Source organism: Diceros bicornis, chromosome 20 (assembly GCF_020826845.1).
Source record: "Diceros bicornis minor isolate mBicDic1 chromosome 20, mDicBic1.mat.cur, whole genome shotgun sequence".
NCBI lineage: Eukaryota > Metazoa > Chordata > Mammalia > Perissodactyla > Rhinocerotidae > Diceros > Diceros bicornis.
Window position 1 is genome coordinate 4,062,175 of NC_080759.1, and position 16,155 is coordinate 4,078,329.

Genomic DNA, 16,155 nt, shown 5'->3' on the forward strand with positions numbered 1-16,155 from the left:
ATAAAAATGTGCACATTAACTATGTGCAGTTTTTTGTATATTAAGTATACCTCAATAAAGCTGGGGAAAAAACTGACAGGAGACTCATATCTAGCATCTACAAGGAACATCTGCAAACTAAGGAGAAGACAGACAAGAATCATGAGAGAAAGTGGGCGAAGGAAGGCACAGGGGATTTGCAGGTGAGGAAACGCGATTGGCTGCCAGCAAGTGAAGACACGCTGCAGCTCATTAGCAATGAGAGGAATGCGATTTAAAACAACAACGCGGTGTCACTCTCCACCTCTTGGAGCAGCAAACATGAGAGCTGATGCTGCCATGTGTTGCCCAGAAGTGAAGACAGGTGACCTCAGTCACTGTAGCAGGTGCTGGTGGTTCACAGCCAAATTACAGGAACACTTACCCAAGTCCCGCAAACACTGCTCCTGGCTCTCCATCTGAGTGAAACTTGCACACAGGTCAGGGAGGGACGTGATCAAGGACGTTCACAGTAGCATTGTCTGTGATGGCGGAGTCGGGGGGAGTCTGAGACCCCACTACCTGGGGGAATGGAGAAGTAAATGTGGTGGGCGTGCACCATGAAGCTCTAATCGACATAAAGGAAAAACAAACCTGAATCCACATAGCAACATGGATTGCTCTTAAAATCATAGTGCTGGGTGAAAAATCAGAAAAAAAATGGGAGACCTCCAGCACAGTACAATGCATGGCAGTCAAAACATAAATGTGCAACAATATACATTTGATAAGAATTCACGCAAACAGAAGGGTGCACGTGGAACAAATTAGAACGGCTGCCTTCAGGGGTGGGGAACAGTGTGGGACATGATGATGCGTGGGAATAAATAAAACAGGATCACTGTGCAAGTCAATGTTGATGAAATATCATCAACTAAAGAGCATGATTAACTCAAAACTCTGTAGCTTAAGTCCAACAAATATTTGTGAATATATATATTATACTTATGTATTAATGATATATGTCTATATCAATGAAACGTACATATATATATTAACGATACATATATATGTATCAATTACATAAATATCATATATATCGGATGACAAATTTTCAAATACTTACCCGGGGGTAGGGTTCACTCCAATACTACAATTACACTCCAATACGCCCCCTCCATTTTCCCCTAGAAGATTGTCACTAAGTGTTTCCTCAGAGCCAGGGTCGGCCAATGCTTGGAGGACCCAGAATCCCACCTGAAAATGGACAGTTTGGCCCTAGTCAGGATGGAGTATCTCATACAGGAAAGTACCATTTGTGGGCTAGAGGGGGGACCTAGGCAGTCCTGCCATAGCCGGGGCACCAGCCTCAGCAACCTCCTCTTCCTCACCCCTCCTGTCCCTCAGCCACCATTTCTGGACCCCACTCCCTGCCTCTCGGTCCCACGGCCCCAGCCCTGGCTCTGGCCTCACGTCTAGTCTCCTGGAGCACTGTGCCTCCACTCCTCCTCTGCTCCACCCTCCTCTGGCTGCCAGAGTACATTCTCGGAGACCCACACAGGCTGTGGGGTCATGCAGACCCAGGGTTCAAATCTCAAGTCCTCACCGAGTGTTGGGATAACCAGAGAACTGCCCTCAAAGCTTCCCTCTGTGGATTGGCTGCAAAGTGCTCAGCCCAGAGAAGGCTCTCAAGGAATTCTGGCTGGCATTGTTGTCATCTTTGTCATCACTGCTGGGCTGGTTGTCACTCATCCTTCCCCACCAGGTGACGAATATTGGTGCCCGGACAGCCCAGGGCTTCAACACCAGTTCCAGGCTAATCTTTCCTCTGACATTGTGAATGCCCCTTACCCCCAGCATCCGCTCCCTCGGGCAGCAGATCTCTTCGTCTCTCGTGGCTGCAAACAGGCTCCAGGGTACCCGCTCCTGAATGTACGAATGCTACGAACAGAAAAAACACAGAAAGGGCTCTCGCAGCTCCCTGTCTCCCTCTGGTGCTTGCTCTGCGTCTCCCTTTCCCAGGACAACGGCTCAGCAGGACTTTCCATGGGGAGCTCTCTAAGTCAACTGCACAGTCTACACTTAAGGGAGGAGAAAGGCCAGGACCCTCATCCCAGCTATGGGCTCCCAGCCAGAGCCCCAAGCCAGGGTACACTCAGGCTGGCTCCCAGATCCTGTTCCAGTGCCCTTCTTCTTCAAGGGGACACTGTTCAACCCACTCAGCTCTCTCTGTTTATGTACCTGTGTCATAGACCTAAGACCGTGCTCACAGGTGCATAAGCACACAGAGCTGAGCTCACAGGTACACAGGCTCTGAAACACACACTGGCAGTGACACCCAGGAAACACGCAGCCATTAACAGAGTCACTGTCACTCGTTCTGCGCATATCTACAGAGCACTTACCGGGTGCCTGGAGCTTGTCTGGGACTGGGATAAACCAGGGACACACAGCTGCCATGTGTGCAAGGCCCTCTGGTGGGTTGAATAGTGTCCCCCCAAGATCCTGATCCACTGGAACCTCAGAATGTGACCTTATTTGAAATAGGGTCTTTGCCGACACAACCAAGATAAGGCTCGAGATGAGATCATGCTGGATTAGGGTGGGCCCTAAGTCGCACGCCTGTGTCCTCATAGGACTAGAAGGCGACACACAGAGGGAAGAAGACCGTGGAGAGAGGGAGGCAGAGACTGGAGTGAGGCAGCCACAGGCCAACGAGCACCTGGGTCCCCCAGAAGCTGGAAGAGGCAAGGAGGCCATCCTCCCCAGAGCCTTGGGAGGGAGCAAGGCCCTGCCAACACCTTGGTTTTGGCCTCCTGGCCTCCAGAACTGTGAGAGACACCTGTTTGTGGTACTTTGTTACGGCAGCCACGAGAAATGAATATAGGCACCCACAGCTGCACATACACAAACACACTCGGTGCACACAGAAGCACACACAGGTGATGTGTAAGTGAGCAGAAGTGTGTGGTGACACACCCAAGCTTACCCTTCTGGCTGGGAACCACCCTCCCCAACCTGGTACAGGGACCACTTCTCTCCTGGGAATGGACTCTCGTGACCAGGACTGCTGTGGGTCCAGGCACTGGGGGAAAGGGGCAGCCATGGGCAGTAGATGGACTCGGTGTGGGAGCCGAGCCCACACTGGCAGACCCCACCTGGGGTCGGGTTGCTTGGGCTGCAGACCCTCCTCTCCACCCCGTCCCACTCTCAGCCCCTTCCCTCGGCTGGGCTGGGGCTCCGTCTGCTCAGGTTCTCCATGGTCCGCACGCCCTCTGCCTTCCAGCTCCTACAGCTCTAGCAGCCTGTTCCTGGAAAACAGTCCTGGAAACAGAGACCTCCCCTTGCCCTGCTCACAGACTGCCAGTGTGCGGGGACGCCCTGCAGCGCAGGTTGGGGCCGCCCCTCCTGCAGCGCGCTGGCCGAGGAGGGCGGGCAGGAGCCTTATCTCCACGGGCATCCTCCCCAGGGCTGATCCCAGAGGCTCTCCTCAAGCCTGGGGATGTGGGATGCACAGCTCTCCAAGTCCAAGGAGGGCCGCTGGGGCTGTGGGAATGCCCCTTCCCTCCTTCCCTCCCTCCCTGCTTCCTTCTGGCTACATGAGGTTCACTTTAAAGTATTCATTAAAATGTATATTTGGTATAAACATGGTCATAGCAGCACTATTCACAACAGCCTAAAGGTGGAAATGACCCAAATGCGCATCAATGGATGAAGGACAAACAAACTGTGGTATATTGGACACACCGCATTTGTGATGTTTCCTACGTAATACATCACATTGTATGTGATAACAATGGGTTATTCAGGCATGGGAAGGAATGAAGTGCTGGTACATGCTACAACATGGGTGAAGCTGGTGGTGGTTAATTCTCTGTGTCAACTTGACAGGGCCATGGACTGCCCAGACGTTTGGTCAGACATTCCTCTGGGTGTGTCTGTGAGGCTGTTTCTGGAGGAGTTGAACATTTAAACTGATAGACTGAGAAAAGCAGATTGCCCTCCCTAGTGTGGATGGACCTCATCTAATCATTTGAAGACCTGAACAGAACCAAAAGGCTGACTTTCTATTGAATAAGAGGAAATTCTTCCTGCCTGACTGGCTCTGAGCAGGGACTTGGGTTTTTCTCCTGCCTTTGCAGTCAAACTGAAACATCAGCCCTTCCTAGGTCTCGAGCCTCCCAGCTTTCAGACTGGAACTTACGGCATCAGCTCTCCTGGGTCTCCAGCTGGCCTACTGCAGATCTTGGGAATTTTCAGTCTCATAATTACATGAGCCAATTCCCTATAATAAATCTCTTTATAGCCATATATATTATGATGTATTATTATATTATAACAATACGTTAATAATATAATTATAAATAAATACTATGATAAACAATGATAATATATAATTACTCATATAACATATAATTGTAAGAGCATATATTATTATAATACACAATATAATGATATATTAATATAATTACAATATGTAATTAGTATAAATAGATAATATATAATATATAATAAAATATAAGGTTACATTATAATAATATATTACATTATATATAACGCAATAATTATAACATATAATATATAACAATATATTGTGATATAATTGCATATATTTTATTATATATGGACATACATATATAATACATATACACACATATGTGTATATATGTATACACATACATCGCTTTCCTTCTGTGTCTCTGGAGAACCCTGACTAATACACAAACCCAAACAGAAAAAGAGGCGTTGTAAAAAGGTCACTTTTTCATCTTACAAGAGATGAGTTCCAGATCTACCAATCACCGTAGAGTTTGATTTTTCCTTGAAGTACTTCCCGCAGGTCAGCTCCCTGCAACTCAGCTTTCTCTCTGAAACGTCCAAAGTTCACACTCCCGTACCTTTGTTAAAGCGCAGAGGGCGCTATCACACAGGATTTTTAGCGCCTCTTCCGAGCTTGCACAGTCCACATCGAGCAAGGAGAATCTTCTTGGGTGTCCTCCAGCTCCTATTCCACTACTGTTTGTTGAGTGCAGACAGCATCCCAGGACCTGTGGTGGGTACCCTAACAGCTACACAATAGTATTTATCCTCACATCAACCATGAAGGACTTGCTGCCAGTGAGCAAATCTTGCAGCTGTGTTGTTGGGACACATTCACCTTTGTTGATGGAGTTCCAGGATACTCAGCATTCCTCATGAACCATCGTAACTTCCTCAAGTCTTCTCAGTAAAAAGAATGGCCTAAGAATCTGGGTTGAAACTAATTTTGCTAACGAGGCCAACATAATAGTTCATAACAGGATGCCGCTTCACATGTCAATTTATTAGTTTCCTAAGGCTGCTGTAACAAAATACTATAAACTCACAGCCTTAAAAAACACAATTTTATTCTCTTCTATTTCTGGATGCCAGAAGTCTGAAATCAGTCTCTCTAACTTGAGTCAAGGTGTCAGCAGGGCTGGCTCCTCCTGGAGGCTCTCTGGGAGAATCCTTCTCCTGCCTTTCCCAGCTTCTAGGGCAGCCTGCAATCCTTGCTCATGGTCCCGCCCCAGCATCACTCCCATCTCTTTCTTTGTTCCATCTCCTTCTTCTCTCTGGCTCTGACTCCTCCTGCCTCCCTTTTATAAGGACGCTTGTGATTATATGGGGTTTACCTGACAATCCAGGATAATCCCCCTATCTCAAGATCCTTAACTGGATCTCATCTGCAAATTCCCTTTTGCCGGGTAAGAAAACATACTCCCACATTCTGGACAAGGACATCATTGAGGGTGAGTGAACGTTATTCAGCTTACCAAAATAACGAGTAAAATAAGAAAGTCAAACCCCAAACTGCTGTAGCTGGTTTTGCCAGACTTACAGAGTCTCATTAGCTCCTCTGGAATCAGTGTTTTTTCTGGCTCTGTAGAAGTGGTGTGTACCCAAGCCTGCACTCTTGTCCTGAAATTGTCTCTTGCTTCTAACTACAGCCTTCTCCTTGTGGGCAAGACCAGACTTCTCTCTGCAGGCACCTGAGAGACGTGAATTCTGATCACCAACTCCAGATTTATCCAAATCGCAATCGGTTCCCGCTTCACCGCTTCATGGCCGTGTGGCCTTGGACACATAGCTTAACCTGTCAGAATGCATTTTCCTCATCTCAAAAATGTGTACAATAATAGACGTGAATAATATCCAAATTTAGATAAACAATAATTTATCTTGTGACCTAGAGGAGCCAATGCTATGAAATCCTTACAACAATATTTGGCAAAATCCAAGCATTCAATTGTGATAGCCATTTTTAGGCTAATTATTATAAAACATTTTCTGCATCCAACTCTAATATCTGGTCCCAGCTTTGAGTTAACAATTTCATCCCACAGAGGGCTCCCTTCCTGAATCCTCAGTCATTTAGGATTCCCAACACCAGCATGGGAGTCAGACAGACCTAAAGCTCATGTGACTCCCGTCATTCTCATGTTGTGTGACCTCCACCAACATTTCTCATCTGCATAAGGGGGTCCCCATGGGTAGCCTCTGACCTCTCATGTGCCATCTTGAGATAGTACTCTGCCCCTCAACACATTCCCCAAATGGATACAACTTAACATGGCAACGAGAAATTGATCTTTTAATGAAAGTTATGAGGGAGAAAGAGCAAGAGGGATTTCCATAAGATATCAGAGAGCAACATCCTTTTAACATACTGTACGTTCCTACCCAAGCACTGAACCCCGTCTCTCTCTCTCTGCCTCTCTCTGTTTCTGCTTAGCATTCTGACATCCTTCTCTCTACTCAGCTCAACGTCACAAACCTCCCTCAGAGTCTATCCTTTCCAAAGACAGTGAGGAACTGCAAATAGTAAACCATTTTCTCAAAGACAAATACTTCATTTTCTTTTGTACATTTGTTATAATTAAAATTATGATAATTATGAAACTCTAGACACAATGCTTGAGACAAAAAACGGCCCAATGCTGATGGCATTTATTATTATCTTTATCTTTGTTTATTCCTATTTTGGGAGAGGGGAATAGAGTCTTCCTGGCTTGTCCATTCAAGAAGAACCCTGTGCATCAGTGCCCAGGCACACTCATGTGGTGCTCCCCACCTACCCACAGAGAGATAACAGGCTCTTAGGCTTAGACAATGGCATAGAGTTCATCATGCTGGGTCATAAACAAGAGATCGTGATTGCTCAGGCCTCTTCCAGACGAGGGCAAACACACTGGGCAGAAACAAACAGCTAGTTTGCATCGAACTCCTATGGAGTGTGGGTATTTTCACATACCTGAATCCTTTCAACTGTCCCGTGGTGACAGACATTGTTATCCTAGCTCTTCTATCATCTTTCCTCTCCCCTACGCTGTCTGTCAGGAGCTGAGGGACAGAATTTTCGGCAGAAGGTTTTTTTATGGCATTCTTCAGCTCCTTATTCCTGAGGCTGAAGATGATTAGGCTAAGAAAGGGGGTGAAGACTGTATAGGTGGTGGCCATCAGAGTGTTACTGTCCATAGATGGAGGGCCCTTGGGCTTGAGGCAGATGATGGAGGCAAAACCATAGTGCACGGCCACCACAGTGTGGTGGGACACACATGTGGAGAAGGTCTTGTGCCTGCCCTCAGCTGAGGGGATCCTCAAGATGTCAGGCACGATGAAGACATAGGAGAGGAAGATGAGGAATAAACAGCCCATCAGAGCTGTGACACACACCAGGATCACACCCAAGGTGACAGAGGATGTCTCATTCCCACAGGCCAACTTCAAGAGGGAAAGCACGTGGCAGAGAAAATGATGGATCACGTTAGACCCACAGAAGGTGAGGTGAAAAACTATCAATGTCACCATCATCCCCATGACTGTGCCACCAGCATAGGACCAGGACACAAGATGGGCACAGTCACGGGGACAAAAGAGCACATTGTAGCGCAGAGAGTGGCAGATGGCCACGTAGCGGTTGTAGCCCATGATCATGAGCAGGGAGGAATGGGTGAAGCCAAACATGAAGGAGAAGAACATCTGGCTGACACAGGCCACAAAGGTGATGGAGTGATGGGTGGAGAGCAGGTCGACCAGCATGTGAGGGGTGACGGCAACAGTGACAGAATCTCAGAGATGGAGAGGGTGCACAGGAAGAGATACATGGGTGTGTGGAGGATGCACTCGCTCCCGATGGTGGCCATGATGAGCAGGTTCCCCAGCAGTGTGAACAGGCACATCTGCAGGAACAGCAGGAAGAAGGCAGGCAGGAGATGCTGGGGGAAGGGGGAGAAGCCAAGGAGGATGAATTCAGACACTGTGCTATAGTTCTGAGCAGGCAAGGATGCTGAATCTGGTGAGATCAGAAACAGAATGAAGCACAGTGGTTAAAACATAGACTCTAACATAATTAAAAGGCAATCGAAGAGCTGTATACTATTGAACAATTTGCTTAACTTTTCTGGGTCTCACAATCTTTATCAGTAACACAGAGTAAATCATACTAGTCCTTCCCATTCAGTATTGTGATAAAGATAAAATGAGATCAGTGTGTTGAGTGCTTAAGCATAGTCTGGCTACTTGGTTTTTACTAACAGTGACTGAAATATTGAAAAGCTGTCACGTTTGGAACCACTAAAGACAGACATAGATAGTCAGGGTCATATTCTCTTCAATAATGTGCATGTTATAGAAAATGCATATTTGGATCTTGGAGTTAAAAAATATTTTTACTCTGAGAATCTTTGTCTTTTCATTGATTCTTTAACCATTTACATTTATTTTAATATTGCTTTCATGGTGCTCATTTCTGCTATCTTATTTCATATTTTGCATTTACTATTCTAAAGGAATAGAACATAAAGTTTTAAAATAAAAGGGTGGACAAGTATTTGCCAGGCAAATATGTACCAAGTGAAAGCTGAGGCAGCAATCTTGAAAACAGACAAAATGGATTTAAGGAAAGAAGAATCATAATGTCTCTATTACCATATGCCACTAAAAGGACCCAGGATTCCCTGGAGAAATATCCTGGACATGGAAGCATGCCTAGCTCATCTTGTTTGAGCCTGAGATGAAACTTTCACTGAGTAATAGGTTAATGCTAAAAGGATGCAGGGAGAGTGACATCAGCATCATGGTGGAGTGAGCTCTAACCTTACACTCTCCCCCATAAGATACAACAAAGAGGAGATTCATATACCAACAGAGGACATTCACACAACACTAAAGATGTCTGAGAGACCCACACAGCCATACATCTGAAGGTGGAGGTGCTGGAGCCCCTGGAGGAAGTGGAAGGAGATAAGGAGAGCTCCTCTCCTTCTCAAATGGCAGTGACCCCTGGACTGCACAGCTCTTGGAGGAGAGGGAGCAGGATCAGCCCTCCACAGGAACACTGGTGCTCTCCAAGTTCCCTCACAGCCTGTGGGAAACCCCCACATAGAGGTGACTGAGTTGTTGCAGGATGTCTTCATCAAGCTAGCACCACAGGACAGCAGACAGCGAGGGAAGAGCAAGAAGCCCCAGGGATCATGCAGGCAAAAGAAAGTGCCCCGCCCCCGCCCAGTGCTCCAGCTCAGCTGGTCGGCCAGAGCGCCCAGGCATTTCTCAGAAAAGCAGCAGCTAGAGGCCAGGGCTTGTGGTGGGCCCAGAACACACAGCTCTTGACCGCCACGCAGTGGTGGCAGGTGGAAGCTGCGACCAGATACTATCCCTATGTGGAGGCACAAATCCACACCATAAAACAGTATGAAAAAACATATTAAATCTCCAAACCAGAAGGAAAATGACAAGCAGCCATAAATCTGAAGGCACAGAAATCTGTAATCTAAATGACAGAGAATTCAAAATAGCTATCAAAAAAGCTCAATGAGTTACAAGAAAATACAAATAGTTCAATGAAATCAGGAACTTCTTCACGAAAGAGATTGAAAATATAAACAAAAACCAATCAAAAATGTTGGAGGTGAAATACACAATGGAGGAGATAAAGAAAAATTTGGAGTCTTTCAATAATAGAGCTGACAATATGGAGGACAGAATTAGCAATATTGAGGATGGGAATGCAGAAATGCTCCAGATGGAGGAGGAGAGAGAACTAAGACTAAAAAGAAAGGAAGAAATTCTCCGAGAAATATCTGACTCAATTAAGAAACACAACATAAGATTTATAGGTATTTCAGAGGGAGAAGAGAGGGAAAAAGGAGCAGAGAGCTTGTTCAAAGAAATAATAGCTGAGAACTTCTCAAACCTGTGGAAGGAGCTGGAAATACAAGTGAATGAAACCAATAGGTCTCCTAACTATATCAACATAAAAAGATCCTCTCCAAGGCATATAGTAGTAAAGCCGGCAAAAGTCAATGACAGAGGAAAATTATTAAGGGCAGTAAGGCGGAAGGAAACAACTTACAAAGAATCCCCTACCAGGCTTTCAGTGGATTTCTCGGCAGAAACCTTACAGGATAGGAGAGAGTGGAATGATATATTCAAAATATTGAAAGAGAAAAGCTTTCAGCCAAGAATACTCTATCCAGTGAAAACATCCTTCAGATATGATGGAGAAATGAAAACTTTCCCAGATGAACAAAAGCTAAGGGAGTTCATTGCCACAAGACCCCCACTACAAGAAATGCTCAAGAAAGCCCTCATGCCTGATTAAAAAAAAAGAAAAAGGGGATACAAAGCTTTGAGCAAGGAGAAAAATAGGTAGACAAAATCAGAAAAACTGCAGCTCTCTATCAGAACAGGTTAGCAATCAATTATAACATCAAAGATAAAGGGAAGGAAAACACCCAAAATAAATAAAATCTCATCATTTTAACCAAAAACTCACAAAATGGAATAAGTTGTCACAGTAATAACTTGGAAGGGGAAGAGGAAAGGGATGGAATCGATTTAGTCTAAGGAAATCAGAGGCTCTCAGAAAACGGACTAAGTCATCTACGAGATTTTTTATACAAACCTCATGGTACCCACTAAATAAATAATCAGAACAGAGACCCAAATGGTAAATAAAGAAAAAACTAAGAAAACCATCATACAGAACTACCAAACTGAATTGGTAGTCTGAAACACATGGGACGAGAAACAAAGGAAACACAGAACTGGAAAATAGGCTCTAAAATAGCAACATTAAGCCCTCATATATCAATAATAACTCTAAATGTAAATGGATTGAATTCTCCAGTCAAAAGACACAGAGTGGTGGGATGGATTAAAAGCAAGACCCAACAATATGCTGCCTCCAGGAAACACATCTCAGCTCTAAAGACAAACAAAGGCTCAGAGTGAAGGGATGGAAGACAATACTCCAAGCTAATGGCAAACAAATGAAATCAGGTGTTGTCATGCTTAATCAGACAAAGCAGACTTTGAGATAAAACAGGTAATGAGAGACAAAGAGGGGTAGTATATAATGATACAGGGGACACTCCACCAAGAAGACAACACTTACAAACATATATGCACCCAAGACATGAGCACTAAAGTACAAAAAGCAACCATTAACAAACCCAAAAGGAGATATTAACAACAACACGATAATAGCAAGGGACCTTAACACCCCACTTACAGCAATGGAGAGATCATCCAGACAGAACGTCAACAAGGAAATAGCGGACTTAATGGAAAACTAGACCAGATGGACTTAACAGATACAGAGAGAGCACTCCATCCAAACACAGCAGAACACACATTCTTCTCAAGTGCACATGGAACATTCTCAAGGACAGACCATACGTTGGGAGACAAGGCAAACCTCCATAAATTTAAGAAGATTGAAATCATAACAAGCATCTTTTCCGACCATGAAACTAGAAATCAACTACGAGGAAAAAACTGGGACTGTGACAAAGATGTGGAGACTAAACAACATGCTACTGAACAACTGATGGATCATCGAAGAAATTAAAGGAGAAACCAAAAAATATCTGCAGAGAATTGAAAATGAAAATACAACATACCAACTCATATGGGATGCAGCAAAAGTGGCCTAAGAGGGAAATTCATAGCAATACAGGCCCACCTTAACAAACAAGAAAAATCCCAAATAAACAATGTTAAATTACACCTAGAAGAATTAGAAAAAGAAGAACAAACAAAGCCCAAATTCAGCAGAAGGAGAGAAATAATAAAAATTAGACCAGAAATAAATGAAATCAAAGCAAAACAAACAAGCAAACAAACAAACAAAAAGCCTGAAAAAAACAGTAGAAAGGATCAATGAAACGAAGAGCTGGTTCTTTGAGAAGATAAACAAAGTTGACAAACCCTTAGCCAGACTCACTACGAAAAAAAGAGAGAGGGCTCAAATAAATAAAATTAGAAATGAAAGAGGAAAAATTACAATGGATACCACAGAAATACAAAAGATTATAAGAGAATACTATGAAAAACTATGTGCCAACAAATTGTGCAATCTAGAAGAAATGGATAAATTCCTAGACTCATACAAACTCCCAAAACTGAACCAAGAAGAAATAGAGAATCTGAATAGCCCGATCACAAGTACAGAGATTGAAACAGTAACCAAAAACCTCCAAAAGACAAAAGACCAGGGCCAGATGCATAGCTTCTCTGGAGAATTTTACCAAACATTCAAAGAATATTTAATACCCACCCTTCTCAAACTATTCCAAAAAATAGAGGAAGCTGGAACACTTCCTAACATACTCTATGAGGTCAACATCACCCCAATCCCAAAGCCAGACAAGGACAACACAAAGAAGGAAAATTACAGGCCAATATCGCTGATGAACATAGATGCAAAAATCCTCAACAAAATGTTGGCAAACCAAATACAGCAATACATTATAAAGGTCATACACCATGATCAAGTGGGGTTTATACCAGGGACACAGGGATGGCTCAACATCTGCAAATCAATCAATGTGATACACCACGTTAACAGAAGGAAGAATAAAAATCACATGATCATCTCAAAGGACGCAGAGAAAACATTTGACAAGATTCAACATGCCTTTACAATCAAAACTCTCAATAAAATGGGTATAGAAGGAAAGTACCTCTACGTAATAGGGTCCGTATATGACAAACCCACAGCCAACATCATACTTTGTGGGGAAAAACTGACAGCCATCCCACTGAGAACAGGAACAAGACAAGGGTGCTGACTCTCACCACTCTTTTTTTTTTTTGGTGAGGAAGATTGACCATGAGCTATCATCCGTTGCCAATTTTCCTCTTTTCGCTAGGGAAGATTGGCCCTGAGACAATCTGCCCAGCTTCCTCTACTTTGCATATGGGACACCACCACAGCATGGCTTGATTAGCAGTGCATAGGTCCGTACCCGGCATCCGAATCCGCAAATGCTGGGCTGCCAAAGCAGAGTGTGTGAACTTAACCACTATACCACTGCATCGGCCACTCTCGCCACTCTTATTCAACAGAGTACTGGAGGTTTTGGCCAGAGCAATTAGGCAAGAAAAAGGAATAAAAGGAATCCAAATTGGAAAGGAAGAAGTGAGACTCTTGCTGTTTGCAGACGATATGATTTTATATATAGAAAACCCTAAAGAATCCATTGGAAAACTATTAGAAATAGTCAGCAACTACAGCAAAGTTGCAGAGTACAAAATCAACTTACAAAAATCAGTTGCATTTCTATACCCTAATAACGAACTAACAGAAAGAGAACTCAAGAACACAGTCCCATTTACAATCACAACCAAAAGAATAAAATATCTAGGAATAAATTTAACCAAGGAGGTTAAAGACCCATACAATGAAAACTGTAAGACATTATTGAAAGAAATGGATGATGACATAAAGAAATGGAAAGATATCCCATGCACAACGATTGGAAGAATATACATAGATAAAATGTCGACACTACCTAAAGCAATCTACAGATTCAATGTAATCCCAATCAGAATTGCAATGACATTCTTCATGGAAATAGAACAAAGAATCCTAAAATTCCTAGGGGGCGACAAAAGACCCCAAATAGCTAAAGCAATCCTGAGAAAAAAGAACAAAGCTGGAGGCATCACAATCCCTGACTTCAAAATATACTACAAAGCTACAATAATCAAAACAGCATAGCGCTGCTACAAAAACAGATGCACAGATCAGTGGTACAGAACTGAAAGCCCGGAAATAAAATCACACATCTATGGACAGCTAATCTTTGACAAAGGAGCTAAGAACATACAATGGATAAAGGAAAGTTTCTTCAATAAATGGTGCTGGGAAAACCGGAGAGCCACATGCAAAAGAACGAAAGTTGACCATTACCTTTCACCATACATGAAAATTAACTCAAAATTGATCAAAGACTTGAAGGTAAGACCTGAAACCATAAAACTCCTAGAAGAAAATATAGGCAGTACACTCTTTGACATTGGTGTTAGAGGGATCCATGTGTATTCTGTGTCTACTCGGACAAGGGAAACAAAAGAAAAAAATAAACATGTGAGACTTCATCAGACTAAAGAGCTTCTACACAGCAAAGGAAACCAGGATCAAAATGAAAAGACAACCCGCCAGCTGGGAGAAAATATTTTTAAATCATATATCTGACAAGGGGTTAATCTCCATAATACATAAAGAACTCACACAACTGAACAACAAGAAAACAAACACCCTCATCAAAATATGGGCAGAGGATATGAACAGGCATTTTTCCAAGGAAGATATACAGATGGCCAATAGGCACATGGAAAGATGTTCAACATCACTAATCCTCGGGGAAATACAAATCAAAACTACACTAAGATATCACCTTCCACCCGTTAGAATGGTTATAATCACCAAGACAAAAAATAACAAATGTTGGAGAGGTTGTGGAGAAAAGGGAACCCTCATTCACTGCTGGTGGGAATGCAAACTGGTGCAGCCTTTATGGAAAACAGTATGGAGATTCCTCAAAAAATTAAAAATAGAAATACTGTATGACCCAGCTATCCCACTACTGGGTATTTATCCAAAGAACTTGAAATCAACAATCCAAAGAGACTTATGCACCCCTATGTTCATTGCAGCATTATTCACTATAGCCAAGACATGGAAGCAACCCAAGTGCCCATCAGTGGATGATTGGATAAAGAAGATATGGTATATACATCTGATGGAATGCTACTCAGCCATCAAAAAAGACAAAATCATCCCATTTGCGACAACATGGATGCACCTTGAGGGTATTACGTTAAGCGAAATACGCCAGACAGAGAAAGACAAACACCATATGATTTCACTCATATGTGGAAGATAAACTAACATGCGGACAGAGAGAACAGTTTGGTGGTTACCAGGGTGAACGGGGTGGGGGGTAGGCACAAGGGGTGAAGGGGCACATTTACACGGTGACTGACAAATAATAATGTACAACTAAAATTTCACAATGTTATAAACTATTATGACCTCAATTGAAAAAAAAGGATGCAGGAACCAGATTGAAAATGTGCCCAGCTGGTCAAAACTGACCATAAAATGGATGACCATTGTACGTAGGTTGGAGGAATAATTTAAACAACGTAAGGAGCAACCAGATAATCCAGAGGGTGGGATATCCCACAGAACAATTGTTCTTGTCTCATTAACACCAGAGTCATGAAAAGAATGAAGAGAAATTTAAGGGACATAACAACCAGATGCAATGTAGGGTACTAGATTAGATCCTGATTTAGATAAACCAGTGTAAAGTATTTTTAAAGCAATAGGAAAACTTTGATTATGGTATGAATAGATGATTAGGTATGAATAATATTAAGGGATTATTATTAATTTAGTTGTTAATTTTAAGTGTGATCTTGTTATTTTGGCTTGAAGAAAAATATTCTTAGTTTAAATGCATACAGAATTTCAAAGTTACACCACACACACTCTGCAAGAGACAAAGAAGCATAGTTTATTAAGTATAGAAGAACACTGTAGCAACCAGCATGAATATCATTAATCTGTATAACAATATACCTAGATAGTAAGTAATAGATAATCAATACAACTTCTGTGAAATAGTTATAAATAGAAAGAGTGAAATCAATAATAGATGGATAGATAAAAAATTGTAGTTAGACAATTTTAACAGAGTTCAGAAATGCAAATTGGGAATTATTAATTACAATCCAATTAATAATGCTCAGATATTAGCTATTGGATATATTTAGACTCCTCAATAAAGAGAAATTAAACATTGATTTCAAGCACATAGAGGACTTTTACAAAAATTGACCTTATATTAGGATATAAAAACATCCACCATCAAGTGCAAAGTA

General features: G+C 42.8%; 1 protein-coding gene across 1 annotated transcript; it reads right to left on the reverse strand.

Annotated features, from left to right (window-relative positions):
• Nucleotides 1–459: 459 nt before the first annotated feature.
• On the reverse strand, nucleotides 460–13,236 carry LOC131418836 (olfactory receptor 10H4-like). The gene is given in 8 exon segments (XM_058563431.1): nucleotides 460–540; nucleotides 1,810–1,899; nucleotides 2,977–3,043; nucleotides 3,316–3,376; nucleotides 7,306–7,353; nucleotides 7,356–8,042; nucleotides 8,045–8,272; nucleotides 13,230–13,236. Coding segments are annotated over 8 exon segments (1,269 nt in total).
• Nucleotides 13,237–16,155: the final 2,919 nt, after the last annotated feature.